The 21,754-nt window shown below is 48.8% G+C and overlaps 1 protein-coding gene across 4 annotated transcripts in view; it reads left to right on the top strand.

The window, feature by feature from the left end:
• Positions 1-109: 109 nt before the first annotated feature.
• MORN5 (MORN repeat containing 5) overlaps positions 110-21,754 on the top strand; it is a 37,146-nt gene continuing 15,501 nt past the window's right edge. The window contains exons 1-5 of one of the 4 annotated variants that reach the window (XM_070379046.1): positions 110-214; positions 3,476-3,623; positions 5,288-5,399; positions 9,006-9,137; positions 18,629-21,187. In XM_070379046.1, the coding sequence (XP_070235147.1) occupies positions 168-214; positions 3,476-3,623; positions 5,288-5,399; positions 9,006-9,137; positions 18,629-18,666 (477 nt within the window). In that variant the 5' untranslated portion in view covers positions 110-167 and the 3' untranslated portion in view covers positions 18,667-21,187. Of the gene's footprint in view, positions 215-3,475; positions 3,624-5,287; positions 5,400-9,005; positions 9,138-18,628; positions 21,191-21,754 lie in introns of those variants that run through there. The other 3 variants (XM_005895072.2, XM_070379048.1, XM_070379047.1) reach the window with 3 other exon arrangements.

Here is a 21,754-nt window from a genome sequence, read left to right as displayed (position 1 = left end):
CTGCTTTGCCCAACCACAAGCCACTGAGCCTGCGCAAAGCCGGGAAGTTCCCAGTCCCTAGGGGCGGGGCTTCTTCTCGGCCACGCCCATCGCTCCTGGTTGTCATGGTGAGGCAGGATGCGCTGAGTCTCAGGTGTCCCAAAGACTGGAAGCTAGAGACAGGCGCCATGGAGTACACGGGGAGCCAATATATTGGGGAATTTGTAGATGGCAGGTAAGGGCTTCGTTTGATTCAGTACGTCCTTGAACATCCGTGACTGGAAAAAGACGACGGTCTTTTTGTCCCTGCAAAGGACTTTGTATCAGATGCGTTATCAAAATTTTTCCCTTTTAAACTTCAGGACAACTCTTTTAGGTCGGAATGTTTATTCCCATTTTACAGTTAAGGTAAATGAGATCCAGAGAAGTGAAGTAACTTGTTCAAGGACGTATATTCTAATTAACAGCAGAGCTGAGATACATCCATTCCATGTATATATGTGTGTCTGCTATCTGCCAGTATTAGGTACAGGGATAAGAATATTAAAACTGTCAAGATCCTTGCTCTCATGCAGCTTATTGTCTAGTTAGCATATTGCCAACAAACAGAGAAGATAATTTCAGATGGTGGCTTTGCTTGAATCTTCCCTCCTCACAGCAACCCTATGAGATAGATACCCCCACTATACAGACGGAAAAAGTGAGGCACAAAGTAGTTACATAACATGCCCAAAATCACCTAGTTGGCACTTGACAGAGCAGAGATGAAAACTAGGTCTGCCTCCAGAGCCCACAATCTTTCTATTATAGAGTCTTGATGCTGAGCCCCTGCAGAGGATGTGTCTAGTTGGAACAATCCTAGAAGGCTTCATGGAGGAGATAATATTTGAAATGGGCCCTGAAGGTTGAGTAGGATCTAGGTGGTTGGAGATGCAAGGTGAAGAATATTTTCAGGCAGAGGGAACAGCATGAGCAATAGCTCAGAGGGCTTATATATGAAGGAGAGAGCAAGCAGTTCAGTTTCACTGGAGTGTAGGATGTGCCTAGGGGAGAGTGGGAACCCAAGCTGGACAGGGTGGAGTCTGTGCTCTGGTGTAGAGAGATTTGAATACTCTGTACAATTCTGTGGGTGGGAGGAGACATGGATAGACCCTTGGTAGTGCTGGACATTAGGAAATCTAATTTATTTCATCTCTGTATCCCTCCTCCTAGTACACATGTCTGGTAGGCACTCAGTAAATGTTAGCCACATGAATGAATAAGAGAATGAATGATTGACTGAATAATATTTGAGATATGGTCATCATGCCCTTGTTAAGGATTAACATCTTTATTATAAAGGAGCTCTTTTTGTTCTTTTAAATTTACTTTGAGTTTAAAATGAAGGCTTATTACCTTTGGTGTCTTTTTTTTTTTTTTTTGGCTATGCTGCATGGCTTGTGGGATCTTAGTTCCCCAACCAGAGATTGAACCTGGCCCTCAGCAGTGAGAGCGCAGAGTTCTAACCACTGGACTGCTAGGAAATTCTAAGACTTTTTGCCTTCAATGAAAAAAGAAAAATGAAAGGGGAGGGGGAAGGGAGGGGGAGGAGTAAAGGAAGGATAGAAAGAGGGAGGGAGTGAGGGAGAGTGGAGGTAGGGAGAGCAGATCAGAGCCCATTGCCGTTGTCCCAGTAAAAGGCAGCAGGACCCTGGGCCAAGGCAGAAGCAGTAGGGCTGCGAGAGAGAAAAAATGTAGAAGTTTGGGGATTTCATTGCCAGGACCTGGCAACTGATTGGCTCCTGGTCCCACTTAGAGACTGCTTTCAGTCCAGCCCAGAGCCCAGCTCCAGGCTTTGAGCCTGGAGATTGAGAACACTGAGGAGGATCTGCTTTGGGAGAGGAGAGGATGAGTTCTGTTTGGGGTGGGCTGGAGATGTCTGTAGGTGGTCTGAACAATAACATCTAAGTTACATTAAAAAAAAATAATAGGGGAGATGTCAAATTTCAGAGATGTGTTTATATGGAGACTGTGTTTAGAAATAACAGATATAATCTCAAGCCAAGAGGTAGAGGGATGAAGATGTTCTCTCTCCTTCTATGTCTTGCAGCAAAATAAAAGCAAATTAGTTTTTAAGATCTTCTGCTATAGTTTCATAGCCATTAATGCAGTAATTTTGCAGAAGTGTCTTTATCCCTATTTTACAGATGAGAAACCCAGGCTTAGAGAGGTAGAGGTCATACAAGACATAGAGAGGTGGGGCCAGGCCTGGACTCCAGGCCTGCCTGGCTCAGAAGCTGTGCTTAACCACAGTGCTGTCCTGTTTGGGGCCTGTGTATGGTGGCAAATTCTGTTACCCACTCAGTAAGTTCACTAGTTCTTCTGTTTCCTTCATTCTTTACTTAGTAGATGTTCCCCAGCACCTATTTAAGAAGGAACATGTTTCTAGGAGCTGAGAATACCAAAGTCTTCCTTTCAAGTAGCTTGATTACATAGGAGAGATGAAATGTACAATTATGATACAAGGCAGAAAGTGCTAGGCATCCAACAGAAGTACAAACAAAACCAAAAATAAGTTTAGAGTTAGAAGAGATGAATTCCAGCCAGTGGGGAAAAACAGAGAAGGCATGAATGAAGGACTGAAAGCATGTTTCTTAAGCTCTCACTGTATATCAGGCCCTTTACTAGGAAAACTGTTATTAGTATCTGGGTTCATCTTGGGCGTTAATCTCAGCCATCTCCCCTGTGAAGCAAGTGATCATCTGGTCCAGGCAGTAGGCTGCCCCTTGGTCCCATAGGGGCCTCTCTTCCCCTGCAGAGCACTGATCAAGCATTGTGCAGTTGTTTAGCTGAGTCCGTCACTAGACTGTGAGCCTTGTCAAGGACAAGGACTGCATCTACCTTGATCACTGTTGTGTCTGTAGTATTGCATCCAATAGAGTAGACTCAGCAAGGTGCCTGGCATTTAGCAGGTGTTCAATAAATATTTGTTGGAATAAAGGAAGGAAGGAAAGCAGAGGCTTAGGAAAGTCTCCAAGATGGTACATCTAGGATATGATGAAGTGAGACTAAATTCTTGTTTCCTCAGGTGCATACGTTTTCCCAGTTTCCTACTTGGGGTGCAGTGGGCAGGGGTGGGCTGGTTGTGGGGAATGGAGAAGACCCGGAATCAGCTCCCAGAAAGCCTGGTCCCTGTCTCTGCTTCACAGTGCTTGCTGTGTGGCTTTGAGCACATTGTTCCCCTCTCTGGGCCTCCAGAAGGGGACTTCCATGGGCAGCATGAACTCCGGGACGGCCCCTACTTGAGAGCGAGGGAGAACAAATAGACCAACTTTTGCATTCCCTTCAACACACAGCCCCTCTTACTTCTGAGTTCTAAGGGGAACCTTTTTGTTTCTGAACAGAATAGTGCAGGGACAGTTACATCGGGGGACCCTGAGGTGTTGGCTCTCCTGCACCCCTACCTCTGACCCTCCAGTTGCCATGAGGGTTCAGTGACTTCTTTTTGTCCTTACAGGATGGAGGGTGACGCCGAATACATCCTCCCAACTGAAACAAAATACATTGGGGAAATGAAGGACGGCATGTTTCATGGCCAAGGAACCTTGTACTTCCCCAATGGGAGCCGATTTGATGCGGTTTGGGAGAAAGGGTTGGTTGTAAAGGTAATCAGGTGGGGAGGGGAAAGCCTCAGAAGGGAAGAGCCCCCAACAGGCACCCTGCCCTCTCCTCTGCTGCCCTCCTCTCCTGCCTCTTGATCTCCAGGGCTCTGGAACCTTCTCCCTACCTATCCAGAAGGCCCCTGGAGAAGCCATAATGAGTCTGAATCCTCTTATGCCACCAACTGTGTGACCTTGGGCCCATGACCTACCCTTTCTGAGACTCCTGTTTCTTATCTGTACACTGAGTACAGTAGTTGCATTAGTATGATATTGCTGCTGTAACAAATTACTGTCAACCCAGTGCCTTCAAACGACAGAAACTTCTTATCTTTTAGTTCTGGACATCAGAAGTCTAAAACAGGTCAGCAGTGCTGCATTCCTTCTGGAGGCTATGTGGGAGGATCCACTTCCTTGACTTTTCCAGCTCATGGAAGCTGCATGCATTCCTTGGCTCATGGCCATGCATCCCTCTGATCTTCACTTCCGTCATCACATCTCCTCTCCCTCTGCTTTTGTCATCGTCTCGTCTTCTTTCCCTCTGGCCCTCTTGCTTCCCTCTTAAGAGAACCCGTATGATTACACTGGACCGTATAGATAATCCAGGATAATCTCCCCACTCCAGGATCCTTAACTTAATCCCACCTGCAGAGTCTCTTTTGCCATGTAAGGTTAACATTCATAGGCTCAACAATTAGATGTGGACATCTTCGGGGGATTGCAAGTCTGCCGGCCACAAGAGTACGAGGCGTCTCCTTAGGATGGTTATGAGAATAAATGAGGCAGTGTGTGTGAGTACTCTACTCAGTACCTGGCACACAGTAGGCACTCAGTAAGTCCTAACTCCACCATTACAATCAGATGACTTATCAGTCATCTAAGTCAAGAGTTCTTAGCCTGGGATTTGTGGGCCAGAGATAGAATTCAGGATGTCAGTGAAATCTCCTGATTTATATACAAAAGCTTCTGTGCATATGGAACTCAAATTTCCCGAGAGAAAGAATCTATAACTTTCATGGGTTTCATTATGGGTAGGTACAGGGGCTGGCTCATAACCTAAAAAAAGGTTAAGAAACACTCCTTGCTTTTCAGCTTGGAGAATCTAAGCCCCAGGAAAGGGATGTGACTTACCCAAGGTCACCCTGTGAATTAATAGTATTGGAATTTCCACCCATGTTTCCTGATGCCCAGGCCAATGCAATGTGTACATCCTGAGGCTTCCTTTAGCACTAAGGCAGCAAAAGACGAATGTACATGTTTGGACAAAGAGCTGTGACTGAGGGCCCTGACCTTTCTAGCCATGATAACAATAAAAGAATAACAGTAACATGTATTGAGTGTTTGTCATATGCCATCCCGAGGCTAAATGCTCTTCATGAACTGTCTCACTGAATCTCACTGAATCAGTTCTATTAAACATACAGCATGATTTTCCAACTGAATGCGGGAGGAAACCGAGGGCCACCAAGGGTAGGTCATCTGCCCAAGGTCACACAGTGAGCCAGACACACAACTCAGGACTTACAATCATGCCTCCCAGTCACCACAGCTGTAGCAGCTGTGATAGTGATCACTTCAATGAAAACACTACCCCTTCCATTGAGTTCCATCCTTCTTGGCAAGTGGGCTGTGGCTTCCTCAGACCCACGTGTGTGCACCTCATCTTCCAGGGCACGTACACCTTCTCAGACGGCCTGCAGTATGACACTGAGAACTGGCATTACTGTGACAGCTACGATCGGAGGTTTTACACCGAGATCTGCTACGGCTTGAAGCCTGCAGGTACCCAAGCATCCTCACTTCCCTTCACACTCAGATGGAAAGGGAGATGAAAGATGGATCTAAAGAAGTGAGTTGGGTCCCTTTGAAGTAACCCACCCAAAGGAGAGGAGAGAGGAGCAGGACCGCAGGATTCGACCAAGGTCTAGAACCAGAAAGACCAGTCCTCAAATCTCAGATCCCCTGTACCAGCCAGGGACCAAGGGCAGGGCACTCACCTCTCTGAGCCTCAGTTTCTCCCCCTGCAATATGGGACAATAGCTTCATTTACCTTACAAGTCTTAGAAATAAGATCACACGTGTAAAGTGTTTACAGCAGTGTCTTGCATGCACAGTAGGCGCGTGGTACACCTCAGCTGCCGTTATTCATCAGATCAGCTGCAACACACATGGGGCATCCCTGATGGACCGTGTGCTCTGTGTATCGAGGGCTGGGTGAGGCTTTCTGTCATCTCTGTCACAATGAATCTCCAGATGACCCTGCCATGTCAGCTTCCTAGTCCCATGTCACAGAGGAAGAAGCTGAGGCCATGGAGTTCAAGCATGTTTCGAGTGGCAGAGCTCTCATGGGAGCCCATGTCTTCCTCTCTGAGGTCCCTACATCACATTGCCTCCCTGGAAAAATCAAGTTCCATCACAGAGGGGGACAATGGGGCCTAGAGTCTGTATCCAGAGAGTGGCAGCTTCAGGGGCTCCTCTGTGTTTCTGAGACTCGTGTGAGGTCAGCTGAACCTCAAGAGGCAAGATTTAGGCACAGCCCAGACAAATAATATGGGGAAGTGACCTGTAAACTGTAAAAAAAAAAAAAAAAAAAAATCCTGACTTAGAGGTAGTATGGTGGCATTGACAGAGCAGAGAGCTGGAAGGTCGGGGTTGGAGTCCCCGCATTCCCCTCAATAGCTGGATGAGCCTAGGGAGCTCAACTCCCCAAGGACAGAAAGCACTTGGGGTTGGGGTCCAGATGCCCTGAGCGCAGACCCTGGCTTTGTGACCAGGTGAGCCGCCTCCTCTCGCTTGGCTTCCCTGACACCTCACCCTCCCACTTTCTTCCTATCCCATCTCCTTGCCAGCTCCCCCCCCACCCCAATTATTAATTCTGGGGTTTACCACGGCTCTCTGGCTTAGGCCCTCTTCTGTTTTTATTCTGTATCTTCTCTCTACAAGTTGATTCACATCTAAGCCTTCATTTGTTGTTGTTGTTCAGTCGCTCAGTCGTGTCTGACTCTTCGTGACCCCATGGACCATAGCACGCCAGGCCTCCCTGTCCCTCACTGTCTCCCTGAGTTTGCTCAGACTCGTGTCCACTGAGTTGGTGATGCCATCCAGCCATCCCATCCTCTGTTGTCCTCTTCTCCTTTTGCCTTCATTTAGTTGAAATCAAAATCCATGAGCCTCAGATTCCTGCATCCCGTTTCCCCAACACCTCCACAGGGTCATCTCTCAACTTGTCTGCACTGAGTTCATTACCCTGCCCACCAGCCCACTGACCCCCAGGGCTGCTGCCCTAGAGACCATCACTCCCACCCTACCCCAACCCCCACATAAGCCTCATCCTGACTCCTCCTTCCTCCGTAAGTGTGCAGTCCATTACCTGGTCCTGTGGATTCTGCCTCTAAATATATCCATTCATTTGTTTATTAAACAGATATTTACTGAGCATCTCCATGGGCCAAGCTGAGCTTCTTCAGCCTCTTTTGTTGTTATTGTTCAGTTGCTAAGTCGTGTCTGACTCTTTGCAACCCCATGGACTGCAAAGAGTTACATCAGGCTTCCCTGTCCACCACCAACTCCCAGAGTTTGCTCAAACTCATGTCCATTGAGCTGGTGATGCCACCCAAGCATCTCATCCTCTGTCGCCCCCTTCTCCTGCCCTCAATCTTTCCCAGCATCAGGGTCTTTTCCAGTGAGTCGGCTGTTCACATCAGGTGGTCATCCTATCCCTTCTGCACTATTCCAGATCCTCACCCTCTCCCCTTCTTTATCTGAACTCTTGAGATCCACACTGGACCCCCTCTGGGCCATTCTCCCCTCTGTGCTCACCTCCATCTCTGAAAACTGTGGATCTGACTGCCACCAGCCCCCCACCCCCACACAGCCCCTAGTGCCTCCTCACTACCGTGAAGGTGAGGCTCCACGCTAGTAAAACGACCAGTGTTCTCCAGCTCCCGTGAGGTCCCCAGCCTCACCCCTTGCTCGCTGCCCTTCCCGGATGTTCTCTCTGCTCCCTCACCATGCTTGCTCTCTGTTCCTCAAAGAGACCATGCTCTTTCCTGCCAGTCCCCCTCCTGCCTGGAATGCTCTAACCCTCTCACTTCACCTGGATAATTCCTTCCCATCCTTCAGGTCTGAGCTTAATGCCCCTTTCTTGGGGCTCTTCCTTGAATTCCCAGACCAGGTAAGGTGTCCCCATGACAAATCACTTAGCAGCCATGATCCCCTCCCCGAGCTCTGTCACAAGGGTCTGTCTTCCTGGGCTGTCTGTGAGCTCTTGGAGGGCAAAGGTTCTGTGTCCCCAGTGTCCGAGCACATTGTCTGGCGCATAGTAGGTGTTCAATGAAGAGTTATTATCAGACAGGAGTAATAGTACTGACATCGCAGTGGGAGGTGATGGGGTGCACTTCGGGTACGTACAGCAATGACCTTCACAGACGTTTCCTGAGCACACGCCCTGTGGCAGCCACCGGCTGGATCCTGGGGGAACGAGAGCTATGAGGACACAGTCTGTGCTTTCAGAGAGCTGCCAGTCTGATGCCACTGAAGAACCTTGGAAATGATTCCTCGTGGGGTAGTGATGACTTGGTCACAGGCTCTTCACCCCAGCTGAAACCTGTAGGCCAAGAGCTCCTGGCCTTGGGCCCTCAGCACTCACACAGCACAGGTTTTGCTAAACCAGGCCTCTGTCTCGAGGCGGTGCACAGATTTCCTGCAGCCTCACCTTCTCCTTCAGGGACCCACTGAAGTACCCACTCCCTTCCCAAGTCACTCTGCACACCCCTCTGAAGACCCCCCTTCTAAGCCTCGGGGGCAGGCTTTGTTGGAGGCGGGGAGGGTTAAGGCTACCCTTCCCTTCTCTGGGCATCTGTGAGATGGCCTTTGGCAGGAGGCTTCAGGGAGAGAATGGCTGTGAAGTGCTCAGCGTGGAATGTAACCCTCAACCCATAGTGTCCCGGCTCATCATGGTTAACCAACCTCAGAGCACAGCTCTGGGCGGGACCCTGAGCCGTGAGCATGGTGCTGTGCTCAAAGCATCCCCCTCAGTCCAGAGGACAAGGAATTACAGAGACCACAAATAAGAGGAAACCAGGAAGTTCCTTCTTCCAACCTTATCCCCTTTTCTCAGGCTTCAGCTTCTAAGAGAGATGACACACAGGAGTCATGACCTTAAAGGTTCACTGACTCTTCTTTTCCTCCTGGTAGTTCCAGTGTCCCCAGTCCTGGGAGACAGTGCCCCAGGTCCTCTCATCCCCTGATGTTAGCAGCTTAATTTATAGGGCTAGAGTTTTATATATAGTAGTGTGTATATATAGTAATATATACACACACACACACACACACGTATATATCAATCACAGTCTCCTAATTCATCCCACTCCCTGATATCCTTTCAAGGTATCTCTCAACTCACCAATATGGACCCACCTAGAAAGATCCCTCCAGGCTGTTATGACTGCGGAGACGGCTTCTATAACCCGAACACGAGGATAGTCAAGGACTATAATTATCGCTTTCTGAGAAATGCAGGTATGTTTATTCCAAACCCTGCAGCATATGTTTTCTCCTCTCTCATCACACATAGGTTTGTGCACATGCGTGCACACACATTCATGCATTTAGTGGGAAAGAAGCTTCTGCCGATGAAAGACAAAACTTGATCGTGTGAGTGTTTCACTCTTTGGAATTCTCGTGGCTGACAAGTCTATACCTAGTCATAGAGTGGGGCAGAGGATGTTAGAGGTCTAACTGTGACAGATCATAAGTGTAGCACTGAAAGGATTCAAGTACCCATCTTTACATGTTTCCCTGCAGCTAATGAGTGCCTGCTGTATGCCAGACACTCTGTTAGTCTGGGCACCAAAGCAGGGCAAAACTAGTCACAAACCCCTTCCTCATGGAGCTTCTTGATGTTGTTCAGTTGCCCAGGCATGTCCAACTCTTTGGCAAATAGCAGACAAGCACTGTAAACAGTTAATTGCATCATGGAATAAGCACAATGAATGGGAAAAAGTGGCCCTAGATGAAGGTAAGGGTAGAAGAGAAGGGGGTGGGGTGCCAGAGAGATGGAAGTGATGCTGTGGGAGCACAAAGAAGTGGTACCTAATCCAGAACCAGACATCCTGAGAAGGATTCAAGAAGGAAACAGCCAACTTGAGATCCAAAAAATGATGGGGAGTTGACCCCAAGGTGTGGGAAGAGGGTTTCCAGCCAGAGGAACAGCACAGGTAAAGGCCTGGAAAGTGAGTGATGCCATGTGGTCCAAGAAGCCTGCTCTTCAAGCAGGGGAGTACCTTGGAGGATCCAGAACCTCAGTTTGGTGAGTGAACACAAGCTGATCAAACTGAGAAGGACTGATTTACAGTGACCAAACTTGCAAGAGAGCAGTGTACAAATAAGAATGAGAATATTTTCCTTTAACACCATGATTCCTAACCTTTCTCTTTTCTAGAGTCACAGTTCCACTAGGAATAACAAAATCTATGAACCCTCCCCCTCAAAAAATGCCCACATATGCACACACACAAATATTCATGTGTACACACACACCATTTTGCACATGGTTTTAGGGGTTGATGGTTCCTCTAAATACCCTGGTCAAGAAACTCTACTGTGTACTGTGAAAGAAACTGCCAGGTAGACCAGAAGGCCTGGGTTGGCTGATGAGGGTCTCTACTTCTTGCAGGGAAATTTATTCAGTAATTCAATGAAATGGTTGGATGGCATCACCAACTCAATGGACATGAGTTTAAGAAAACTCTGGGAGATAGTGAAGGATAGGGAAGCCTGGAGTGCTGCAGTCCACGGAGTCGCAAAGAATCAGACATGGCTTAGCAACTGAACAACAACAATTCAATGATGATCGGAAATTTGCTTTGCAGCGCTGAAATAAGTACAAAGGGAATTGTCAGCTGATGTTGTAGCTGAATCCTGGAGCTGAGATACCCTCACCCACTGGGTGCCCTTGGGGAACATGGCAAATGCCTGCACTACAAGTCCCTGGGACTTTTCTCTATTGACTTCCATCTTCCACGAACAGAGTGCATTATGTGCATGCATGCACGCATGCTCAGTCTTGTCCAACTCTTTGCGACCCCATGGACTGTGGCTCACCAGTCTCCTCTGTTCATGGGATTTTCTAGCAAGAATACCAGAGTGGGTTGCCTTTTCCTCCTCCAGGGGATGAGTGTACTGTGTAGAATGCTAATTCTTCTGGATGTTACTAGGCTCCCCTGAAGTTTCTTGATCAAATAAAATAAGGAGATACTGAGTTAAGTAGAACTCAACAATTGTACTTACTGAAGGGCTTCTCGGGGCCTGTAATATGCTGGTACACTTTGTAGTTGTCCTTCCAGACCCTTATTTCAATTGTAATGAAATACTCTCACTTATGTAATGAATTGCTTACCGTATGTCTCTCCAGCTAGAGGCTAAGATCCCTGAGAGCAGGAACTCTGTCTTCTTGTCTCCACTTGTACGAGTCAGAGTCCAGTCAGAAAACAAAGAATTTAACATCAAAAAATTGATTAAATAAGTACTGGAGAACTAAAAAAGCAAAAGGAAGACATTGGGGTATGAGAAAGTAGTTGCAAGCAGTTACCACCTCAACAGTGGGGGGCAGGGGAAGAGATTGGGTTATTAGAATAGGTTGCTGGACGCTATAATTCAGACCTCTGAGGAGCGGGCACTGCCCAGCGGGGTCTCTGGAAAGAAAGTGATGATGCCGATTCTAGAAGTGTGGGGAGAGCTGGAAATCTGACATGAAAGGCCATTGCTGAGACACTGACCGGAACGGGCAAGCAAAACAGGAAAGAGCATGTTCCCTCCCCCTCTGGCTGCCTCACCGCATCTGACTGGGGACCAGCTGGCAAAGGAGAAATGACCTCCATGTGGTCCCAGTCCCGGCATCGCCAAGCAGGGTGTGGAAAGGTAGGTTTGGAGCTGAGAGCCAGTAGCTTCATAACTGGCACCATCCACTGCTTTTTGTTGCTCAGCATCCCGACACATTGTACTCTGCTGCAAAGATAACACATTTGTGGTTTTTTGTGTGAGAAGTTCCAACCACCCTTCCTATTCATACAAAGAGACTCCCACCTTCTCCTCCAAAAGAGGAAACCTGGAACCCAGTGGACATTGTGTCTGTCTTTGATTGATATTATCCTTTGACAGTCCTGCCTAATCTACAGCGTACACATCACTGCCAAGACTCTTTCTATAAAATATTAAGGAAAAAGGAGGAAAGAAAGAAATTAGTTAATAAAAGCACATACATAGATGAATAAGTGATATAGATAGACATAAACACATAAGCAAGGAAAAAAAGCTGTACCGTTGATACAGTCCTCTTTCCATAACTGGTCATGCATGCATAGTAAGTTCGATTCAGTCGTGTCAGATTCTTTGTGACCCTATGGCCTGTAGCCTGTCAGGCTCCTCTGTCCATAACATTCTCCAGGCAAGAATACTGGAGTAGGTTGCCATGCCCGCCTTCAGGGGATCTTCCCAACCCAGGTACCAAACCCGCATCTCATATGTCTCAGGCTTTGGCAGGTGGCTGGGTTCTTTACTACTAGTGTCACCTGGGAAGCTCAACTGGTCATGAGGCTGCAGTTAATATTTACAAATTCCTTCTGCCATTATAAATTCCACATTCCATTTGCTTTCCGCCGGCATTTCAGTCAGTCTAGTGTTCTAACTGGTGAAAGTGAAAGTGAAGTCGCTCAGTCGTGTCTGACTCTTTGCGACCCCATGGACTGTAGCCTACCAGGCTCCTCCGTCCATGGGATTCTCCAGGCAAGAGTACTGGAGTGGGGTGCCATTTCCTTCTCCAGGGGATCTTCCCGACCCAGGGATCAAACCCGGGTCTCCAGCATTCCAGGCAGACACTTTAACCTCTGAGCCCGTTGCTGCTGCTGCTGCTGCTAAGTCGTTTCAGTCGTGTCTGAGTCTGTGTGACCCCAGAGAAGGCAGCCCACCAGGCTCCCCCGTCCCTGGGATTCTCCAGGCAAGAACACTGGAGTGGGTTGCCATTTCCTTCTCCAATGCATGAGAGTGAAAAGTGAAAGTGAAGTCGCTCAGTCGTGTCCGACTCTTCATGACCCCATGGACTGCAGCCTACCAGGCTCCTCCATCCATGGGATTTTCCAGGCAAGAGTACTGGAGTGGGGTGCCGTTGCACTCTCCCTGAGCCCGTAGGGCAACCCAAATCTTCATTCTTGAGGGTTCTGAATCCCTACTGGTCCTGCCTTTTTTGCTTGTTTAATTGGTTGGTTTAGTTTTCATTCATTTTTACTATTGGCAGTGGAAGAACTAAGAATTGCCCTAGAGAGCCCCCTTGGGTTCCATACAGCATCCCCTTTCCCCAGCTGTGTAGCAGCACCCAGCTCCCCCCGCTCCAGCAATTGAGACCTATCACTCCAGCCAGAAATGTATTCCCCTTCTTTGCCTGTTGTTTCCGTGGCATAAGGAGCAAAGCGGCCAGGTGACTGTTCCCACTTCCAATTCAGTTGAATCATCGTTGTATCACTTGGTGAGGCCACTTCTTCTTGAGAACGGAAACTTTGGGATCAATAAAATTGAAAGTTACAGGAAAAAGGAAGCAAAAAAATCTGCTTAAAACCTGGCATACTGCTACAGCCCCAGCACCATGCACAGACCCAGGCACATAGTAGGTGTTCTTTAACTGTGTGTGAAACAGGTAAATCAAGGAATGAATGTGTACTGTCAACCTCTACCAGGGAGATATATGTATACCATTTCCCAAAATTGTTCGACTAATCGTAAAATTAGCTGGGAGATGGGGCAGCAGAAATTCTCTAGAAATTCTCTAGAACCAGAGCTCTGGGGCATTGTGTGTTAGCATAATCTTTCTTCGGTTGTGGTACAATACAACCGGTACACAGACTAGTGGAGGAGACAGACCCAGAAACATCTAATCACAGTAGAATGTGATGTGTGCCCTGCAGGAGGGGATGATGGCTGGGGGTGGGAGGGAGGAGTTGATCACCTGGCCCGGATGGAGGGTGTCAGTCAGGGAAAAGGGTCCCAGAAGTGAGGGCTCCTAAAGAATGAGTGGGGGTGTCATAAATAGGACTGTTGGGGAAGGGCATTCCAGGCAGAGGGAACAGCATGGGCAAAGACGCAGAGGCATGAAAATGTGTGATGTGACTGGGAAACAGAAATTGTGGTTCCCGGAGTCCTTTATCCTGGTGTACAGTCCGCCTGCCAATGTAGGAGGCTCGGGTTCGATCCCTGGGTTGGGAAGATTCCCCTGCAGAAGGAAATGGCAATGCACTCCACTATTCTTGCCTGGAAAAATCCCATGGACAGAGGAGCCTGGTAGGCTACAGCCTATGGGGTCACAAGAGTCAGGCATGACTTAGAGACTAAATCACCACCACCCATGGGAAACCTAAAGAAGAGCAGACAGGTGCAGCAGGGTTGGGAAGAGTGTTAAAGACAGAGAGAAGAGCATGTTGGAAGGGTTAGAGATGGGGAGACCGATGCACATCGAGGAGGCTGCAGGTCCTTCAGGAGCATGAGACACCAGTGCATCAGGCAAAGACGAGCAGTAGAGGAGACCCAAGAGGGCAGGAGGAAAGATCACGGGGGGCTTTTGGGGAGCAGGGAAGTTTAGGGTCAAGCGAAGCAGTCACTGATGTATCCATTAGAAAGAGTTTTCTGGTTACATACAGAAAAGGGGCCAAAGGAGAGGAGATGGGAGATCCTTCCAGCAAGATGGTAGAGAGGGGCATCTCCAGGGCCATGTCTCCAGGGTGGTGGGGTGGAGATTTGGCTTCTGGGTTCTGGCCCCAGCTCCTTGGGTCACCTGCTGGCTGACTCTGGGCCAGTACCTTCCCTCTCTGAGCCCCTTTCTCTTTATCTGTAAAATGAGATGGTTGGGCTGGATAATTTCTAGGGTCCTTCCAACCTTAATAGTCTATGATGGAGGAGAAAGGTAGCCAAGGGGTATTTTGGTCCTGATATTATAGGATGGATCAAGTTTGGAGTATCCTGGAAACCACTAAGAGGGAGTCTCTGTTGGTGGCGAACTGGTCATTACCCTGAACTCACCTCACCCTGCTGGGGACTGTGGTGACCTTCTGCCCATCTTCTGCTTCCGCCCCGGGCCCTTCCTCCCTTGAGTCCAATCTGCCCCTTAAACGGTGCTTCCTGTTGGCATCCTGGAGGCACGGGACTGCTGGCCACGTGGGCCTGTGATGGATGACTGAGGCCATCCCAGAGTAAACACAGCGGCCTGAGCCACTGCTATTCTGAGGCACATGCCACCTGGGTGAGTCAGAACCCACGGACACTGTTTCCCAGGCGGTCACAGGCTGGGGGACCAGCAGAAGGGTCGTCTTCCGCCCTCCTTCAGGCAGTTCTGAACTGCCTTACTCCTCCCCCATCTTGGGCTGACTTCCCCACCACTACCACGCAGGCAGAGAGGAAACCCTGGATGGCTAAGCTGCCAACTGCTAGGCTGTGAGCACCCTTGACAGATCCAGGTTTGCTAGCCTTGGGTTTCTCAGTGTGCCTTCTTCTTTTTTTTTTTTTTAATTTTTGACCATGCCCCATGGCATGTGGGACCCTAGTTCCCTGACCAGGGATTGAACCTACACCCCCTGCATTGGAAAGTGGAATCTTTAAGCACTGGACTACCAGGGAAGTCCCATGAGTGTGTCTTCCTTAACTGGAAAGGACAGTCCCAACTGCTGGATTGAGGTTAGAGTTTAAATCCCACCTCCCACTCATCCAAAAGTCTTTGAGCATTGCAGCGCACCAGGCTTTGGGGAGCACAGCAGGCAAGAATTCTCTCCAATTGTGGCTCTCAAACCTTTGGACCCTGGCTGGCTTCCAGAGTGATTTGCATCATGACCCAGACACACACAAACTCACACTCACATGTATTCTTTGTATGTGAGATGTGCGATATTTTCTGTTCAGTTTTTTAAAAAATGCTGGTTGCTATGCACTAAATTCATTTCACAACCTCCTTAAGGGTCAGGACCATTGTTCCAGGCAGCCTTCCCTGACCAACCCCTCCCTCCACCCTGTCTGGGTAAGATGTCCCTCCTCGGTCCCCTACAAGCCTCACAGCACTCAGCCCACAACAGCAGAAGTATCTCTGTTTGCCCAGCTCCCCCACTAGACAGGGAGCTTCTTGAGGGTGAGGACCATGTGTCGTGTCTGATTCAGCACCATGTCCCCTGTGTCTCACACAGATCCCACTTCTGCTGCTGCTGCTGCTAAGTTGCTTCAGTCGTGTCCGACTCTGTGGAACCCCATAGACAGCAGCCCACCAGGCTCCCCCTTCCCTGGGATTCTCCCGGCAAGAACACTGGAGTGGGTTGCCAGTTGGAGGTGATTCAGTGTTTGTGAAAGAAAAGCAGACAGCGGGCAGAGGACCTGCCTACAAGCCGCTTAGATTCTTCAAAAGATTATTCGCAAATTCAATCCCTGGCACGTATAGACAACATTATTTTGAATAATAAAAACAAGTCATTACAGGGTTTTCCCTGGTGGTCTAGTGGCTAAGGCTTCTCGCTCCCAATGCAGGGGGCCCAGGTACGATCCCTGGTCAGGGAACTAGATCCCACATGCCCCAACTAAGATCTGGAGTAGCCAAATACATACACAAATATTTAAAAAAGCAGGCCATTATATTTTTATGCACTGCCAAGTTTGAAAAGCTTAAAAGCTTAAGCATTAGAGATCTCAAATCAGTGGCTCTCAGGCCTGAGTTTTTGTTTGGCTGGCCCCATGCTTGAAATGGCAATGGCAGCCCACTCCAGTACTCTTGCCTGGAAAATCCCATGGACCGAGGAGCCTAGTAGGCTGAAGTCCATGGGGTTGCTAAGAGTCAGACACGACTGAGCAACTTCACTTTCACTTTTCACTTTCATGCATTGGAGAAGGAAATGGCAACCCACTCCAGTGTTCTTGCCTGGAGAATCTCAGGGACGGGGGAGCCTGGTGGGCTGCCGTCTATGGGGTCACGCAGAGTTGGACACGACTGAAGTGACTTAGCATAGCATAGCATATGCTTGAAATTGCACGGGTTTGAGCACAACTGCAGGAATATTAGTTCCCTCACCAGGGATTGAAGGAGAAGGCAATGGCACCCCACTCCAGTACTCTCGCCTGGAAAATCCCATGGACAGAGGAGCCTAGTAGGCTGAAGTCCACGGGGTCACTAGGAGTCGGACACAACTGAGTGACTTCACTTTCACTTTTCCTTTCATGCACTGGAGAAGGAAATGGCAACCCACTCCAGTGTTCTTGCCTGCAGAATCCCAGGGACAGGGGAGCCTGGTGGGCTGCCATCTGTGGGGTCACACAGACTCAGACACGACTGAAGCGACTTAGCAGCACCAGGGATTGAACCCAAGATCACAGCAGCGAAAGTGCCAAGTCCTAACTGCAAGACTGCCAGGGAATTCCCAGCATCTGTCGTTTAAGGTACCTGCCGTAAAGCCCACGAGCTTTTGAGCCCTGTGTCTCATGGAAACTTCCCATGCATCTAGTGTGCCGGGAATGGGCGTGTCCTGAGATTAGGAATCAAGGTCAGGGAGTGATCAATGATAGACCAGTGATGGTGAAGCTGAGACTCTAACCCACTCCTCTCTTCCTACAAGTGCTGTAGTCTTCTCACTCCACCCTGATGCAGCTTCTGTTGGGACCCTAAAGCATAAAAGACAGCAACTCAGTGTAGGCAATATTCCAACCAACACAGCAGACATAAAACAGAGACTGAGATAGGAGCTCCCTACTGCAGGAGGCTTGAGAGCCGGAAGAGCTCAGAGAGATGGTAGAGAAACGCCCAGGACCTGGATCCACGTCTCTGGTTGTCCTCTGGTCCCAGATCCACCACTGGCCAACTGGGTGACCATGCGTAGCTTACTTCTTGTCTCCTCTTGGAGCTTCAGCTTCCTCATCTGTAAAATGGGCATTATAGTAGTACTTAATCTGGAATTAGGGTTAGAAAAGATGGGGTTAAGTATGAAAAGTACTTAGCACCCAGCTCAAGACGCATGTTCAGCAATCGGTAGTTGTGACTGATATCATTCTGCTGATTACTGGCCCAGGCTGCGGGAGAGAGAAGAGAGTGTGCCCAGGGGGTTGCTAAGATTCCTCTAGGTGTTTGAGAGTAGAGAAGGCACTGGGGAGACATGCGATTGGATACTCTAGGTCTTTCTGCCTCCTCGGGGGGTTTTGCTCGGGAAATGAAATCCTGCTGAAACTCTGGGGTCTGCAGACTCTTAGCTATGTTGTTCAGTGCCCCAGTCTACCTTATGCCCTCCTGTCTTTCCCCTCCCCGTGTTCCAGCCAAGCAGACTAGCTGCCCTCCATTGATCAACATGGCTCTATTCTCACTTCATCTGTTCCCCCAGCCGAAAATGCCCTTCCCGCTTTCCTTATCTCTCCATGCTCAGCACACAGCAGAAGGCCATGAAGTCTTTGCCTGCGGCCCTGCAAGAATGGCACGCAGGTTCAGCTGAGCACCCACAGCTCAGGGCCACGAAGCTGGGCAGGAACTCGGGACAAGAAGGTGCCTCACCAGGCCCTCACTCGGCACCTTTCCTGTTTATCTTCTCTGCTTTTCACACCATCCCAAGGGAGAAATTTTTCCAGAGCCACAGTTTGCAATGAAACGATCTGGTGTCAAATAGGTTAATAACTTGCTCCCAGTGACATAGCTGGTGACAGAGTCAAGAGTCAAACCCGACTCTACCCCAACCCTGTCCTTTTCCTCTGCTTGCCAGCTTTGTGTCCTAGCTCATTCTTTTCTTTAATATTAATTTGTTTGGCTGCGGCACTCGGGATCTTCGATCCTCATTGCGGCATGCGGTATCTTTAGCTGTGGCGTGTGGTACCTACTTTGCTGATCAGGGATTGAACCCGGGCCCCTTGCACTGGGAGCGTGAAGTCTTAACCACTGGACCACCAGGGAAGTCCCCATCCTAGCTTATTCTTTACTCAACACCTCTGCTCTCAGACCGTCTGTGTCTCATTCACAGGTGTTCCTGGCACCAGGGGGATCTCAGCGATGCTCTAAATGAATGAAAAGGTCCATTTGATAATCTTGAGACAAAACCACCACAGTCGCCAAAGGAGATGCTACCTTTTTTTATAAAGGATCCTTTGCAGACTGTGGGCAGCCCCCCCGACTGCTCACCCAACCCAGGCATTCCTCTCAGGAAGGATGTGCCCAAGTCGTGCTGGCGCCGTGTACGTGTGTCTCTTCATGGAGCCATTGCCTGCCTCGATGTTACTAGCAGGAATCATTTGCAAAATAACTGCACCACTAAGCCTTCCTCCCTCCCCGCAATTAATGACACCCCATGCGCGTGTCTCAGATGAAAGGCACATTATTAATATTCAAAGGAAAAAAACCCTCGTAACCATTTTAACATATACAACTAACAATGAACTAAATTTGCTTTGTGAAAGACAGAGAGTGAGCATCCCAAATTAGTTTATGTGAAAGCTGAAATTCTTCCCCCGAAAGGTCTCAGTACCATCTTCAGAGAATATCCTGATCATCAGAAATGCCGTCAAGATTCCCGCCAACATTATCCCCTTTGTTGTCTGAAATGTCGAATCAAGCACATCTGGCAAATGTCCTAGAGCTCACAAATCTTTCAAACAGCGTATAATTCCCAACAGTTAAAGAGAGAACGCCACTGCTTAATCGTGCTGCTCTTCAAAATAGCACCAACTTTCCTTCAATCAGAAACAATGGCTCGGGCTTCTTAAAAATATCGCATACCAGCGATTATTTGCGGATAGAGCCCCTTTGCGTTTGAACCTGTGGTTTCCAGACAGAATTTAAAATCAAAATCACAAGCCTCGTTGGAATGTACCCCACGTGAAATGGACAATGGGAAGAAGGGGTGTGAGTGGTGGTCCAGAGAGTGACCTCATGTGGGTGATTCGGAGCCTTTGGGAGGTGGAGGCTGGTTCTACCAGAATGAGGATGGAGAGGATAAAGAGGATGGGAGGGGGTGACTCAGCTGGCCTTGACTGAGCGTTGACCCTGCACCAGACACTCAACTCCAGGAGAGGGTTGTATTCACATGAACCCTGTCTGACAAATGAGGAAAGTGAGGCTCCATGTGGCTAAAGAATTTCCCCAGGGAATTTGGCAGGAATTGGGATTCACACTTGAGCTCATCTGTCTTCAGAGCTTTGCCTCTTTCTGCTTTGCCTGACCAACTCCAAAACTCTCTGTCCTGAGCATGGAGCTCCCAGAGACTGGTGTTTATCTGTTCCTAACCTAACTTTTCAGAGAAGGCAATGGCACCCCACTCCAGTACTCTTGCATGGAAAAACCAGTGGGTGGAGGAGCCTCGTAGGCTGCAGTCCATGGGGTTGCTAAGAGTCGGACACAACTGAGCTACTTCACTTTCACTTTTCACTTTCATGCATTGGAGAAGGAAATGGCAACCCACACCAGTATTCTTGCCTGGAGAATCCCAGGGACAGAAGAGACTAATGGGCTGCCGTCTATGGGGTCACATGGAGTCGGACATGACTGAAGTGACTCAGCAGCAGCAGCAACCTAACTTTTGGACTTCCCTGATAGCTCAGTTGGTAAAGAATTTGCCGGCAATGAAGGAGACCCCAGTTCGATTCCTGGGTCTGGAAGATCCACTGGAGAAGGGATAGGTTACCCACTCCATTATTCTTGGGCTTTCCTTGTGGCTCAGCTGGTAAAGAATCTGCCTGCAATCCGGGAGACCTGGGTTTAATCCCTGGGTTGGAAAGATCCCCTGGAGAAGGGAAAAGCTACCCACTCCAGTATTCTGGCCTGGAGAATTCCATGGACTGTATAGTCCATGGGGTTGCAAAGAGTCGGACATGATTGAGCGACTTTCACTTTCAACCTAATTTTTAAAAAGCTGTGTAGTGAGCACCTGGAAGTGAAAGACCACTTGGTCTTCTAAAGTTTCTCCAGTTATCATTTAAACAGTTGAGAACCAGAAACATCCCAGATGTCCAACAGGAGGGAATTCATTAAATAAAAAAACGATATATCCTTTCAATAAAATAGAATGCAGCTGTCAAAATGGCAGTGAAGGAATGGATGTATTGATATAAAAAGGTATCCATAGTCCGGGTGAAAAAGCTAATAGCCATCAATGACTAAGTGCTTATGATGTGCCAGGTACTGGTTTGAGCACTTTCAATAACTGATTTTCTTTTACCTAACCCTCACAGTAATCCTGTAAAAGAGTTGTATTTATTATTTCCATTTTGTAGATGATGAAACTGAGGTGAGGTGAAATGCTTTGTTCCTCAGGTAACGAGTGGTAGGGCTGGAATTTGAACCCAGGTCTCGTGGACTCAGAGCTAAGGATGACATTTGAGCTGCTTCTGCGTGAGAAGCTGGAGTCTACTAGTGAAAGAAAGAACCGAGGGCCTTCCTAGTGGCCCAGAGATTTTAAAATACCTAAGGAGTGTAAGACGGTAGTAGTGGCTCTTTTCCCCTAGATAGTTCTCTGCCCACTTTATTGCTCAAAACCTGGCCAAAGAACAGGAGTCTTTCAGTGCCACCAGTAAACCAAGACTCTTCTCATCTTGAAGCCTCTGCCTCCACCAGACAGGTGAGAAAGCTGAGACCCAGCAAGGCGGGGTGAGGTACTCGACCCCACACAGTCCGTCTGCAGCTGGACTTGCCTTCCCACTGCCAGCCGGGGCTCCTCCTGCAAACCCATGCTGCCCACCCCTCCCACACCGTGCTCCCCCTCCCACCCCACCACCACCCACCACCCGCCGCCCCCGCCGCCGCTGCCGTGGTTTCTGCAAGATGGCTGATCGAGTCTCCTGCCCCACCCCCTCCCGCTGTCATCTCTCCGCGAGACAAAAGGCAATTTACCCAAATGTTATAATCACCTGCAGGCTGGCACGCAGGGCCGTGCCTGCCTTATCTGCGGTATTGTTAGCGGCACCATAATGAAGGCTTTGTGGAGGGATAATATCACCCTCGTAACTGCCAAATAAAATGCCCACACGGGCCCCAGATCCCGGCATCTGCTTTCAGCTGAAGGGGTAGGAAGGGAATTCTGAGTTATCAAATGCCTTCACTGCACCAGGGACTCACCACACCCTGGTCCTTTGAGGAATGCATCACTATCCTGATT

This window comes from Bos mutus, chromosome 11, assembly GCF_027580195.1.
Source record: "Bos mutus isolate GX-2022 chromosome 11, NWIPB_WYAK_1.1, whole genome shotgun sequence".
Classification (NCBI taxonomy): domain Eukaryota; kingdom Metazoa; phylum Chordata; class Mammalia; order Artiodactyla; family Bovidae; genus Bos; species Bos mutus.
This window is presented reverse-complemented; position numbering and strand designations above follow the sequence as displayed.